The 15,329-nt window shown below is 36.8% G+C and overlaps 1 protein-coding gene across 1 annotated transcript; it reads left to right on the plus strand.

Moving 5' to 3' along the window:
• The first annotated feature begins 220 nt into the window (after positions 1–220).
• Positions 221–700, plus strand: LOC145163322 (uncharacterized). The gene has a single exon (XM_079082163.1). The coding sequence runs from the start codon at positions 221–223 to the stop codon at positions 698–700; it is 480 nt and encodes a 159-aa protein (XP_078938289.1).
• Positions 701–15,329: the final 14,629 nt, after the last annotated feature.

Below are 15,329 nucleotides of genomic sequence, written 5' to 3' on the forward strand. Positions count from 1 at the left end.
TTTTTGCAATCGTATGCTCGGGGGTGTTTTGAAGAAATATGGTGTTACTCATAAAGTTTCCACAGCATACCATCCACAGACAAACGGTCAAGCTGAAGTGAGCAATCGACAAATCAAGGGTATCTTGGAGAAAACTGTGAATACAACAAGGAAAGATTAGAGTACACGTCTTGATGATGCTTTGTGGGCGTACCGCATTGCATACAAAACTCCAATTGGGATGTCTCCATATCGCATTGTTTTTGGGAAGCCATGTCGATTACCCGTTGAGTTGGAGCATAGAGCTTATTGGGCAGTCAAACAATTCAATATGGATTTAAATGAATCAGGAAAAAAGAGGAAGCTTGACATACAAGAGCTTGAGGAAATTCGCAATGAAGCATACGAGAATGAAGTTCTTTACAAGGAAAAGACGAAAGCATACCATGACAAGATGATTTCACGCAAAGTATTTCAAACAGGTCAAAAGGTATTACTTTATCATTCTCGTTTCAAATTAATTCCAGGTAAATTAAGGTCCCGTTGGGTGGGACCATTTGTTGTCACTAATGTTTTTGAGCATGGTGCAATAGAGATCACAAGTGAGAAAACCGGGAAGATATTTAAAGTGAACGGTCATCGTTTAAAGCCTTATTATGAAGGATTTGAGGTTAAAAACGAGGAAGTGGAGGAAGTAGCGGATCCAAAGTATCAAGATTGACAAATAATTGGGGTCCATGTCGAGCCACCGACTTTAAACAAGGGCAGCTACCTGAGAGGCAACTCGGGGGTATTTTGGTCATTTTTGTAAAATCCTCGTATAGACATTTTCTTTCAAGTTTTTGTGTTCCAAGGTTCTTAGAATAATTAGGGGAGTCTAAAAATAATTTTTATGAAGATCGGAAGTGAGCGGATGCGAAAATAAGAAAAATCTCGGTGCGTTTCTCAGAACGTTACACGGGCCGTGTAATGCATGCCTTTGCAAAACACGGCCATGTAATGAAGATAGGTATCTGGAACTTTGGAGTTACACGGTCGTGTAACACTACTCTTTCCATTACACGGGCCGTGTAACGAGACCTGTAAAAAAAAAAAAACACGGGTTTTTTTTAAGACTTCCAGCTCTTTTCTTTTCTTCATTCAGTCGACACTCTTGTCCCTCTCGTTCCCTTACACCGAACACACACATGCACCACAAATCTTCGATTTTTCTATGGAATTAAGCATGCAAGGTATGAATTTTCATTCTCCTTTCTTCTTCCTTACACTCAAGATGCTTCAAAACACCATTTTCATGGTGATTTTCGGATTTTTAGAAGAACCCTAGAAATTGGGGTCCGAAAATTTTGTTTTGATTTCTTCAAATTGTTTGTAGGATAAGCTTGGGGAAGCATTGTGGAAGAGATTACAAGTGATTTCAAGCACCAATTTCATGTTTCAAGCTCTAAATCGGGTATTCTCTTTCCAATTCTTTGACTTTGCATTATTAGTCAAAAAGCTTTAATTTTTGTGCTTAAACTGTCACATTGAGTGTTGATTGTGTGTTGGTCATATTAAGTGGTTGTGCATTGTGCTTAAGAGTCAAATTTTTGTGCTTAATTTGTTTTTCTCATGGCTTCATCATCTCGTGGGGGTGGTAAAAAAGGTAATTCCAAGCGTTCTAGAGTCGTTGAGTCTAGTGATAGTCAACGTCACCCAAACCCTCCACGCCAAAATTCAGGTGCATTGACATTCTTAGACTCTCAACAAGAAGCTAGGTATCACAACTTTCTTGGTCGTAGGCGTGCAGCACAGAAATTCGCGGACATGCCCACTCTTGAATCCCTCCATATTCATGACCAAGTCTATGTTTTGTTCAGAAATATTGGATGGGAAGGTTTGTTGTCATTGCATGATGTTGGGTATGTCCAACCAACTCTTGAATTTTTGTCATCTGTTTCTTTCAATCAAAGAACCAAGTATCTCTCATTCCGTGCTTTTAGCCGTAATTATCAGTTGCATAAAAATCAATTATGTGAACTCATTGGTGCTCCAATTGTTAACACTTACGGTCCATTTCACATATTGAATTTTCCATTTCAAGAGGATGCTAAAGCTTTTTGGGAGAGAATTTCAGGATTGACATACTTTCCAAGTGCTGCCAAAGCATCAAGTATCATTCATCCTGTTCTTAAGGCCGCTCATCGTATCCTTGCTTTTATTGTATTTCCACAAAATGAGATAAGCAAGGCTGGCCAAAAAGAATTAGAGCTTATGTGGTGTATGATTCATAACCCAAATCAACTTCCTGATTTTGGATTATGGATCATTTTTAAATTGTTGAAAATATCCCGCAGCACCAGTGGTAAATTACTTTGTGGGGGTATAATCACAATTATCCTCAAACACCCAGCTCTTGCCATTCGCTTTCCCCCCGGTCTCGATGTTATTGAAGGAGAAACTCGCCTCACGACAAACATCTTTCAAAACATGCATTTGTTCCATACCGATTATGAAACAGAAGCCATTTATTGGGCTGTTGATAGTCGTGATTACCTTAGCATCGATCATCACAATTCTCAGCTTCTTCGATTGTCCAATCCCATCCACAACACTGTGTGGCGCCTTAGGTCCAATTTAGGTGTTCCGATGCCCGAGCCTGATCCTGATTCTGATGAGGATGAGCCCATTCCTGATGCTGCTGCTCCAGTGCAGCAAGAACTTGTCATGCATCCCCATCATGACATGTATATGCAAGAATTTCGTAGGTTGCATGAAGACAATCGGCGTTTGCATCGTGACTATTCTAAACTTTATGATAGTGTTTGTGAGATAAATACTGAGATGGTGGAGTTTAGGGAAGAGTTTTATACCTTTAGAGACAATCAACAAGCCCGCAACCAACATGTGGATTTCCTTGTGACCGACATGCATAGGGTACTTTGTTTAGGTGGTCAACCTACACGACCACCTTATTACCCTCAATATCCACATTACCCTCACCATACAATCCACAATTTCCACATCAATATCCTCCTCCATTCCCACCTCAAGATCCTCCTCAATAATTTGTCCCGCTATCTTCCCAAGCATCGAGGACGATGCATATTTTTAAGCTTGGGGAGAGGTGTATAATAAACAAATATATATATATATATATATATATATATAAATAAAATAAATAAATAAATAAAAATATATATAATAATAATAATAATAGGATTTATTCAGCTTTTTCAACATTAGACTTTTTGCATTTTAAAGTCAAATCAATGTGTCCAAAGAATAGTTGTTAAAGTTGTTTATTATTTTCATTCTAGTTTTCTAGTTGTAAATATTAGAAGTTTATCGTTATTTTAAACCAATTTGTTTTCCAAAGTCAAAAACCGCGAGATCATCAAAATGACGGATTACAAAGTCAAATCTCAACAAGTATTTGTCATTTATAAAGAGTTCTTCAAAAGTCAATTTATCATGTTTATTGAAAAAAAAAGTTTTAGTTTATGTTTGTTTTTCATTTCTTTTGTAATATTTAAGTTGAGTCTTTGTACATATCCATGCTGCTTTCTAGTTTATTTAAAAAAAAAAGAGAACCGAACCAAGCCTTTCCAGATTTTTCATGATGATATTTTCATAGGAAATTCGTTTGTGTTTGATTTTGTTGGCTTGTTTAGCATTAGAAGTTTATTTTGAAGCCAATAATTATGATTATATGGTTCTATTTTGTATATTTGTTGTTGTATATTTCTTTTGCGCTCCTGATATGGTTATGGATTTATCTCCTATTGTGGATTACCGAGAGTTGACATGGATTTTGGAAGAAGATATGAAGATTGTGCAACCACAAGCTATTGAAGAGCATGAGGAGAAAACTAAGAAGAATGGGATATGCCTTACCGACGCCGAGTGCCCTCCACCTTAAATAACGAGTGTAGATTCTTTGATAGGAGTGAGTTCACACATCTTGTGAAATGAGTGCATACACGAGTTGAGTGCTTCAGTGAGTACGCCCTATAGATTGAGATGCACCTACCTTGACAGTAAAAGTTACTAGGAGATGCCTTATACTATAGTTCTATGCAATTAAACCAAGTGGTTGGCAAATCTTTGTGTTCCAAGTCTTCTACTGTCCTGATTTGGAATGCAGTACATTCGTATGTGTTTGGGGTATAGGTTGACAACTCTTTAATCATGATTATGTTGTCGGGATAAATAACTTGAGGCATTCTTTCTTTTTATTTCTATGTTTGCATTTCTTCATTTGCATTTGCATTCATCTCTTCCAAGGTTAATTTTTATTTTGTTTTCTTGAGGACAAGAAAAGGTTCAAGCTTGGGGAGATTTGTTAGGTGCATAAATTGCACCTTTTGAATAAAATCTATTAGAAAAGGTTCAAGAAAAGGTTCAAGAAAAGGTTCAAGCTTTAGAGTTTCAGCTCGTTATTCATAAGTGAATAAAAAAATCTATTAGATTTTTATTACAGTATATTCGTTATTCACTTATGAATAAAATATATGCGTAACTTTTTTTATAGTTTAAGTACCGTTCATATATAAATATGACACGCAATAAAGTTTTCTTACTTAAAATATATTTTTTACATCATCTTTCATCATATATTATATTTATATATGAATAAAACGTGTATTAGTTGTCGTCATATTTTATATTCATATATGAATAAAACATTTATCAGATTTTTGTGACAGTTAATTTGTTATTCATATATGAATAAGTAGTATAAATGATACTTAAACTGTAAAAAAAATTAATTATATATTTTTATTCATAAGTGAATAACGAATGTACTGTAGCAAAAATCTGATGCATTTTTATTCACTTATGAATAACGATAGCTGAAAATATATTTTTTTTTTATTTTATCTTAAAAGTATATCAATATGGATGTCTATTTGTAGAGAATAAAAAATCATAAATTTTGGTATATTTAAAATCATTTTTCGATATAAATAGCTTCTTAAAAATTAAAAAAACAAAAAAAAACTATGTTTTTGTATATATTAAGGTAATGATTAGCATAGTTTAAGGAAACATGTTTTGTTGAAACACACGTGTATTCCTTATCCATTTCCGCTGGTACAACAAAGGCTTTTGCGGCAAAAATAAATGAGTGGCTGAGAACGATTCCCCATTCTCAACCTTTTTTATTTTCTCAATTGAACTTACCTCTATATATATATATATACTAGGCTGGTACACAATTTTGGGGTGTAATTTATAAATTTTAGGGTGTCGGTCCTTAATCTCAATCTTACTAAATCAAATCTTTATGGGGTAGGGGTTAAACCAGTGGAGATTGCTAACTTAGCCTCGTTTACCGGGTGTTCGGCTGGAACTCTTCCCTTTGTTTATCTTGGTATCCTGGTTGGAGAATCTATGGTTCGAGTTAAAGGTTGGTAGATTATCATCGGCCGTTTTAAGAGGAGGTTATCTTCTTCGAAGGTCAAGTTGTTGTCCATTGGAGGTCGTATGACCCTTATTAAATCGGTTCTAGGGATTTTGGGTATTTACTTTTTCTCTATGTTTCGTCTTCCTGCGACTGTTTGTCACTCTCTAGAGGCCCTGAGGGCTCGGGTTTTTTTGGGGTGTTAATGAAGGTCAAAATCGTATTCATTGGGTTAATTGGAATTTGATTTTGAACTCATATGCTCAAGGAGGTCTTAGGGTTGGTAGTTTGGATGCTTTCAACCTAGGCCTTCTTTATAAATGGAAGTGGTGGTTTTTTAATGACAAGGGAGCTATTTGGGTTAAAATTGTCAAATTTTGTCATGGGAAAGGTGATGATTTCTTGGGTGACGCGAGAATAGGAAGTGGAGGGGGTGTTTGGCAAAAGATGGTAGGATCCATTAATCATCTTCATGAGAATGGTTGTATTCCTTCTAATTTCATGCATAGAGTAGTGGGGGATGGGGCTCAAACGAGGTTCTGGAAGGATGTTTGGTGCTCAGATATTCCTCTTAGGGAGCGGTTCGGGAGACTCTTTGCTTTGGCCCCTAATCAAGATGCTCGGGTTAGTGATTATTTGGCTTCGGGGGGTTGGAATTTCCATTGGCGTCGGGTGATTAGAGGAGGGGTTGAATTGACCCAATTTGATGATCTTGTGGAGATTTTAAATCCTATTTGTATAGGGGAGGTGTCAAATAAGTGGTATTGGGAGCTTGATCCGTCAGGTATATTTATTGTTAAATCATCAAGGAACTGGGTTGATGATATGGTGCTACCTATGGGTAGTACGCCTATTAGGTGAAACCGTTTTGTCCCTATTAAAATTATCATTTTTTATGGCGTGTGCTTTTGGATCGCATTCCGGTTAGAGCTAAATTGGTGGAAGGGGGGGGGGGGGGGGTGGTGATAGATTCCTTATTGTGTCCCGTCTGTCATAATTCTCAAGAAAGTGTGAATCATTTGTTGCTGTAGTGTTCGGTTGCCGATCAGGTTTGGAGTCGGGTTGGGCATTGGCTTCATTTGGACCTTCCTGATTTTTCTTCTATTCGTGACGTGGTGGATTCTAGACCGGCGGTTCATATGGAGCGCTCGATTGTTGAGTTGGTGTTCATGGTGGTCATATGGGTGCTTTGGACGTTTCGTAATTCTTTACTTTTTAGTAACAATAAACCTAGAAAAGATAGACTTTTTGATTCTGTTCTGGATCTTTCTTTTCGTTGGTTTTCTTTTCGGAATTCTAAGGCTAGGGTTAATTGGATGATGTGGTTACAAAATCCAATCCGGCATTAATTTGTATTTTTCTCTTGCTCCTTGCTAGAGGTTCGGTTTTTTAATATATGATGCTGCTGTTCTAAAAAAAAGTATATGATATTAACATACATATAAACATTTTTTGGTTAGCAATATTTATTTAGTTAATTTTTTATTATATATTCATATGTGAATAAATAATAATTTTTTCTGCAAAATTTAAAAAAACAGCAAAACCCTGTTTTAAGATCCTAAATAGTACGACACAGAAGAAAAACATTATTTCAACACAAATATTGAAAGAGTGATTTTAAATTTATTTTTCTCTGGAAGATATGACCTCCTTGACCTTATTAGAACCCCTCTATGTTATAAGTGATTCGTCGTTATGGCTTTTAAACTTGTGGAGATCTGAGAAAACGTTTTTGCTGGAGAAGAAGATGAAGACATGTTTTGGTATGATATAGTTATCCTATTTGCAATCTTTATATATAACTTTGCACTAGTGGTAAGTGGGACAGTTGTTCTGGTATACATGCAAAAAGGTATAACATGTCTGATTTTTAGTTGTCTTTATATAGACTTAAACATGAAATCAGTAATCATACCAATGACAATGTAATTGTATGGCTTGAAAATATTGTTATTGGAAAATAGACAAGGTCCTTTTCCTTAAAGTTCGTTTCAATATTCCTCAAGTTGTGCTAAGTTTATTGACCGATACATATGATTTACCGAAAACGAATCTCATTGAGGTTGTACATGAGACGATACAACAAGTGTTCATGATTCAAATCAAATTAAGTAAATAGATTCAACTTAATGGTATATAACTAATTTTAAGCGTTAAATGATAATAATTTTTTTTTCGCATGGGGGGGACTTTGTTCATATCACACCTCATGTTGGGACCATGCTTCGTAAGAGGATGCACAAGTTTTAAGCGTGACATGAAATACATGTCTATTGCTTCAACTTTGAAGTTACAAATTCTATGTAAGCTAAATCTGTACATCTCGATTATAAGATTCGTAGATGGAGGAAATGGAAAAAAACGGTGTACCATGTGGGCATGCGAAAGCTACGATAAGATTGTTTAGCATGACATATTAACTGTAACAACCCATAATTTTCACAACATTTTAACATTAAACTTTTGGAAAATATTAGAGTATTTCACATTGTTTACAAAACCAAAGTTTCAAAAATCTTCAAAATATTTCTAGAAAATCATGTATGGGTGTACCAATCATATCCTAACCATAGTTAAAGCAACAACAAATAAAGCATGGAACAAAAATTCAGTCCATGTTCTTGATGCTTATAAGTTCACTCTCTCAAAGGCTTGCTACCTGAACTTGAAATGAATGGCAACAAGATATACCAGACAAGAAGTTTGGTGAGTTATAAAGTAACATAACATACATAAATAATTTCTTATTTCACATGCTTCACACATCTAACTAGTCACCTAATTAACTATGCATCTCTAATCTCACCGGTAAGCAGTTAACTGGTCTATGTAATTTCTACATTTTCCATGCAAAAACTCTAGATAAACTTCTTTCTTTGGATCCCTATATTTTGTTCAATAGATACATATACACATAATATCATATCAACATAACATTCACATAATCTCATTTGGACAAAACATTAACATAACTAATTTTATCCAACATGTCACTATCTAACAAGGATATAATCTACTTTCACATATTCATCTACACATACTTTAACATCAAATCCATAGCACAAGATCGTAATCTAAAGGAAAGTATAACTCACATGTTTGAAGATAATAAGAACCTACTTCCAAACATTCTTCAAAGCTTCTTATGGAGACTCCAACTCTTCTTTGCTACAACATATTTCATTCACACATTAAGCCCCTTTAAACATGTCTTAAATCATTAAGAGCTTAATATAGATTTTAACCAAAAATTTCATACTTTATATAAAATTTCATATTGATAATCCTTTGCCAATAAATTTGCTAAACTACTCAAATGTGGCTTCATAACACTTTATCTATAAAGTTATTAACACATATCAACCAATTCATGATTTTCCAAAACTAGGGTTTAAAACCCTAACAACCAACACATGGATTCAACCATGGAATCTTCAGAAAAATCATGTACTATGCTTCTAAAAGCTTGATTAAACATCAATAATAAACTATCTAAGAAAAATCTTGCACATCCAACTCAGACCCCAAAAACAACATTAAAGCTTCAAAAGCTCGAATGAAGAAGAAATGGTTACCTTAGGAGTTTATAGTCACCAATCTTTTCCACTTCCACTCTAGATCGCCCCTAGAACTTCTTTCTCTTTCAAAATCGCCAGATGTTTGATCTAAAAGTGATTGGGGGTGGTTTGGTTCGATAAAATAATGGTAATGTATAAAAAGCATGTTAACACTCTCTAGACTCTACCATGTAAGATTATAATAAAAACTATAAAATATTATCTCATATTCTGTCACAAGTAAGAAATTTAGGGTTGAGACTGTGATTCTTGTACAAACAACCCCTCTATGTAACCTTATTTCATTAAGATATTAAATTCAAAATAACAATGTTATATGAATACATATGTGCATACACTAAGAATCAAGTAGTAATAACCTCATGTAAGCCCAAACTTGATCCAATAGTTAAACAAAAACGAATGTTGGGCTTGTGCTTAGAACTCTCGACCCAAATTAACCCTAGGCCGAAAACCCTTTTCTTTGGGCCTTATTGGACCGAAAACCCTTCTATTGGGCCAAATTAAGCTGAAAATCCCATACACACATCAAAACCGCAAACCCTTTAAGGATATAGGGTGTTTTCGGCCACCCTAAAGCCGAAAACCCCTCCCCTAGATTGAGAAGGTCGGTTTTGGCATAAGACAAAAAAAAGGGAAAAGAAATCACAAAATGTGTGCCAACTCATTTCTTTACATTGCCTTACCCTCCACGTTTCCATGCATGGCACACTAATGAACAACAAATCTCCATATTAGGTACTACATTGCCCACCAAACAACAAGAAGGCAAGACATCCTCCCCATTTAAGGAGTGTTCGACCGAGAACCCCAAGGCCACACCCAAAAATTTCTCACTCAAATTTTCTTGCAAGTTTCTGTCCTTTAGCTCTCTCTAATTTTCGTGTTCCATCTTCAAGGGTGTTTTTATTCAAAGAAACTCATAAAATTTGGTAAGTTCCTTCATAAATCCTAAGTGTTTTTCATACATTTGTTGTCAAGTACTCCATGTTTACATACCATTTTCGTGTGTAGCTCCCTAGAACATCACCCATTTTCGAGAATCTCTTCAAGCTCAAAGCTAGGCTCAAAACCACTTCTTTTTTCTTTCCTCTTATCACTCGAAATCAACCAAGGTGAGCTTCAAACCCCCATGTTTTCGTGTTTTTCATGCTTTCGGAGGGGGGGGGGGATACAAGTCAAGTTTCGTTTATCCGTTGGATATTTACATGCACCAACTTATTTATGGAATGATTTATGCATTTGATGTCGAAAACCTTATGCTTACACACATAAAAATCGTGTTTTATGAACTTATTATAAGTTAAAATGCGTTTGTCCATTGGACAATTTCATGCACTATTATTATATGATGAACATGGAACATATTCTTATATAAAAAGGTTATTATCATATGTTAACTACATAAAAATTGTGGTGTATGTGTTTGTTACAAAAAAAATTGTGGTCATGTTTTGTTCACTCAAATATGTCGAAAATATGGCATGTATTTGTCCATGTGTGTTTAACTCATGGACACATGTATGTCCTCCTTTTGAAACTTACACAAATATTGAATAAAATATTAAGATTTTCATTTATGGTGTAATAAAAATCATGACTTATTAAAGTCAAACCAAAACAAAATATTTTGTGCTACAAAACTTACAAAAATCGGTAAAAAAGGATGTTAAACAAAACTACAAAGTTGATATTTTGCTATAAATAAACTTTTTAGTAAAAATAGTCGTAATTATGTCGGAACTATTTTTGATGGTTTAAAAACCCAAGAATATTATATTATATTTTTGCAACACATGTTATTATTAAACATAGTTACTATGGGATATTTATATAAAGTTTTTTAAATAGATAACACAAGAGTTTCCAAAATAAACTGTTGACAAAATAGTTGCATGTCATAAACTGCATATCATGAAACCTGTAAAATGCGTGTAATAAAACTCATGTCACGAATTTACACTAGTGATGTCATTTCATTATACAATAAAGGGAGTCAAAGTTCACGTACATCCGTTAATGCTCTAGTGAGACACCATCGTCACCGTACCTACCTAGAGTACATTTTAAGTCCTGCATTATAACTAGAGTCTTCTGGAGGGAGAGCGAGATAGTTGTGTATAGATCTATACGTGGATTGAAATCCCCACACATAAGCTGTTCGCTACAGCTAGACGGGCCAGTCTAGGGTGACAAATATCTTACCGAGTTCCGAAGCCTGAAGAACGTCGTACAGGCATAACAGTCATATTAGCATGGTTATAATAACTCTCTTAGGGATTAACAGTAGTATCTTGGTTTACGAGAAGCTTACACTCCACTGGTTTTATAAATAATAAAACTACACACTATGTTCAGTATAGTATTATCACAATTCTGGTCTTAGGGTTTAAGACTACAGATTTTCATATATAAAAAAATATTGGATTTTCTGGGGAATATACAAAGAAACATGCATATATACATTATTTTTGTATTTGGTATAAGGCATACATTCACTATTATAGAAAATATCAAATTTTCTGTAAACACACAATACTTTTCAAACAAAACAGATACAAACCGATTTTCATACAAAATGCTTATGAACTCACCAACATTCATTGTTGACGATTTTCAAAATGACTTATATTCTCAGGTAACCAGTAAGCAGGTACTTAAGCTATCGGGAACTGGATTTTTGTTGCACTTTGAAATTGTTACTTTTCAGCTAATGTAAGTTTGTATCTGTTAATATATGTTTTGTAAACATTGAACAAATACACTATGTAACAATTGTTACGATACTATAGAATGATGTCATCCGCCCCGGACGTTTCCGTCGTCCTGGTTCGGGGGTGTGACTGATTGGTATCAGAGCATTGTTTATAGTGAACTAGTATATCTAACCATACAAGATATACAATTATAAATACGATGGGACTAAAAACACTATGACTAAAAGTATACTTTAAAAATATAATTATTTTATAAAAGTATACATACATGTGTGCATAATAAGGATAGTGTCATAACAAAGAAAACTCATAAAAAGTATTTAGAGGAGTTGGACATCGCGACTAAACTTAGACGGTTATGTAATCATATCTAGGGTAAATATAGTCTGATCAACAATATTTATTTGAGATATGACCAACATGCGTTTAGGAGTGGTCGGGGTGGACAACAAATCTAAAACTTACCAACTTTGAACCAAAAGGGTCTAGGAACAAAACTAAAAGAAATAAAATACTATAAGGGTATTTTGGCATTCGATACATTTTCTCGTACTTATACGCTTTCATACAGACACCATGACAGACTTTCACCACCCGGGAGATCCATACTCCCCCAACCAGGGGAACACAGGGTGGATAGTAGAGGATCCTGAGGAGGATCCCGAGGAGATTCCGAAGGATGAGTCGGAGGAGGAAGTCGAGGAGGAAGTAGATAAGGAGATAGACGAGGAGGAGGAGGATGATGAGTCGGATGTAGAGTCCGAAGTCATCGACCCTCCCTACATGGATAGGGAACCAGCACACTGATGGGGCTACAATGGCCCTATGCCCCTTGGGCCTATGCCCTTGAGAGGTGGAGATGGCATCAGGGGCAACGCCCACCTTTCGGGATGGAGTAAGGATTTTATTACCCTATGGACCGACTTGTTGAGGACCTTACTACCGCGCGAGCGGAAGTAAGGTAATACCAGGAGAGGCATGCTGCTCTTGAGGAGAGAGTATGGGTAGCCGAGCACCGACTAGCCGAGCTGCAGAGTGCTTCTACTTCATCCCAGGCACCGTAGGGGACTACTCGACTTGAGTAGGATTTATCCTACTCATTAGTTGATAGACTAGATGTTTGGGTATGCGTTTGTGCTACCCCTTTTCTTTTATTTTGTATGTAGGACCGACCCTACGTCTAAGTGATTACACTATTCGGAGGGTTATTGTGCTGCCAGATTGTTATCTTGATGTATTGTAGACCTTATAAAGGTCAATTTTCCAAAAAGTTACTATTACTTTATCATTAATGAAACAAACATGTGTTTTATTTATGGATGTTGTTATCTGCTATGTCTTATCTATTCATTTTTATTTGGTAAAACAGGATTTCAGTTGTGTGTAAAAAATAACGCTCGATAATCACTAGACCTGACATATCTAAATGCCGCATTTCATTACAATTGTATCCGCATCATAACCCTTATAAAAAATTTATCAAATTCCACTTGTGGCAGTAGAATGCCGCCCCGAAGGTACATCCGATGCAAGAACAACGAGACAACACCACCACCACCGCCGCCTCCACCACAAATGGATTCAGCCGCATTCCAGGCAGTAGTTTCAGCTGCAGTCAATGCGACTCTGGCACACATCAACAACAATGGTGAAAATGAAGGCGAAAGTGGGAATGAAACGAGCAGTTCCAACCAAGTGGGTAATCATGGGCCTCAACGAGTATGCTCATATAAAGACTTCACAAACGGGAAGCCAAGGCCATTCAACGGAAGTGGGGGGTGTCATAGCCCTAACTCGATGGTTTGAGAAGACGAAATCAGTTTTCGAGATTTGCGGATGTCCGGAAGAAAGCAAAGTTAAATTTGCAACCTGTACTTTTGCTGACAGAGCCCTTACATGGTGGAATGGCCACATCAAGGCCCTAACCCTTCCAGTGGCAAACTCTATGGATTGGGAGGACCTCAAGACGATGATGCTTGAAGAGTACTTTCCTAGAGGGGAGGTACAGAAGCTCGAGCAAGAATTGTGGAATCTCACTATAAAAGACTCTGACATTGAAGCCTACATTGCCAGGTTCAGCGACCTGGCGATCTTGTGCCGGGAATGATCACCTCTGAAAGTAAGAAGGTCGAACGTTTGATTTGGGGGCTAATTCGCCTGATTCAAGGGAATGTGGTTGCGGCAAACCCAACAACGTTCGACAGTGCCAAACGTCTCACACAAAAGCTATATGACCATGGGGTACAAAAAGGCACGATGACTTCCGTCACTGAACCGAAGAAAGGGAATGATAACAAGAAAAACCCGGGAAACAAGAGGAAAGGGAAACAAACTCATGAGTCTACCAAGAAGCAACAGATAGTGGCAGTTCATGTTGCTACCACTCCTGTCACACCAGTACCAACCAAGCCATATGCGGGAAATCTCCCGAAATGTGATAAATGCAACTTTCATCACCACGGTGCATGCCGAGAGATGTAGTGTACCAAATGCAATAGGAAGGGGCACACCGCCCGGTATTGCAGAACGCCAACACAACAGACCAATCAACCTACCAACGATGGTGTAAGTCAAGCATGCTACGGGTGTGGAGTAACTGGCTACTACAAAAGAAACTGTCCAAAGGACAACAAAAACACAGGGGGAACAAGCAGAGTCCTAGCAATAGGACATGAGGAGGCTGTGAAGGATTCGATAGTAATCACTGGTACGTTCCTCCTCAACAACATCTATGCATGCATTTTGTTTGATAGTGGGGCAAAAATAAGTTTTGTTAGTCATAAGTTCAAACATCTACTCAATCAAAATCCCCAAAAATTAAACGAAACTTTCACGGTGGAAATGGATAATGGGAAAACAGAAACAACCAACGACGTATTCATAGGGTGCATGTTAACACTTAATAATCACTCATTTCAAATCAACTTAATGCTGGTTACTATTAGGAGTTTTGATGTGATCATCGTCATGGACTAGTTAAGCCCCCACCGTGCCGATATTATGTGCTACGAGAAGGCCGTTCGCCTTCATCTACCCGACAATGAAACCCTAGTTATATATGGCGAGAAACCCAGTACGAGCCTTCGCCTCATCTCGTGTATCAAGGCACAGAAGTGTTTACACAAGAAAAACCACGCCTTCTTAGCTCATATGGTTGATAAAAAGAAAGAAGAAAAGAACATTAAAGATATCCTGGAGGTGTGCGATTTTCCCGACGTGTTTCCCGAATACCTTTTGGGAATACCTCCCGAACGACAAGCCGAATTTCGGATCGACTTGATACCTGGAGCCACACCAATCGCCAAATTGCCATACAGATTAGCTCCTGCGGAGATGCAAGAGCTTTCCAGTCAATTAAGTGAATTATTGGACAAGGGGTTTATACGGCCAAACTTCTCACCCTGGGGAGCTCCGGTCTTATTCGTAAAGAAGAAGGATGGGTCGTTTCGTATGTGCATCGATTACCGTGAACTAAACAAGCTCACTATCAAGAATCGATACCCTCTTCCCCGAATCGACGATCTATTTGACCAGCTTCAAGGAGCAATTTACTTTTTAAAAATAGATTTAAGGTCCGGATACCACCAACTACGGGTCCGAGAAGAAGACATCCCCAAGACTGCACTCCGAACCCGCTATGGTCACTACGAATTTGTAGTAATTCGT

Source organism: Lactuca virosa, chromosome 3 (assembly GCF_052849685.1).
Source record: "Lactuca virosa cultivar CGN04683 chromosome 3, Lactuca_virosa_CGN04683_v6, whole genome shotgun sequence".
In the NCBI taxonomy this organism is placed as follows: domain Eukaryota; kingdom Viridiplantae; phylum Streptophyta; class Magnoliopsida; order Asterales; family Asteraceae; genus Lactuca; species Lactuca virosa.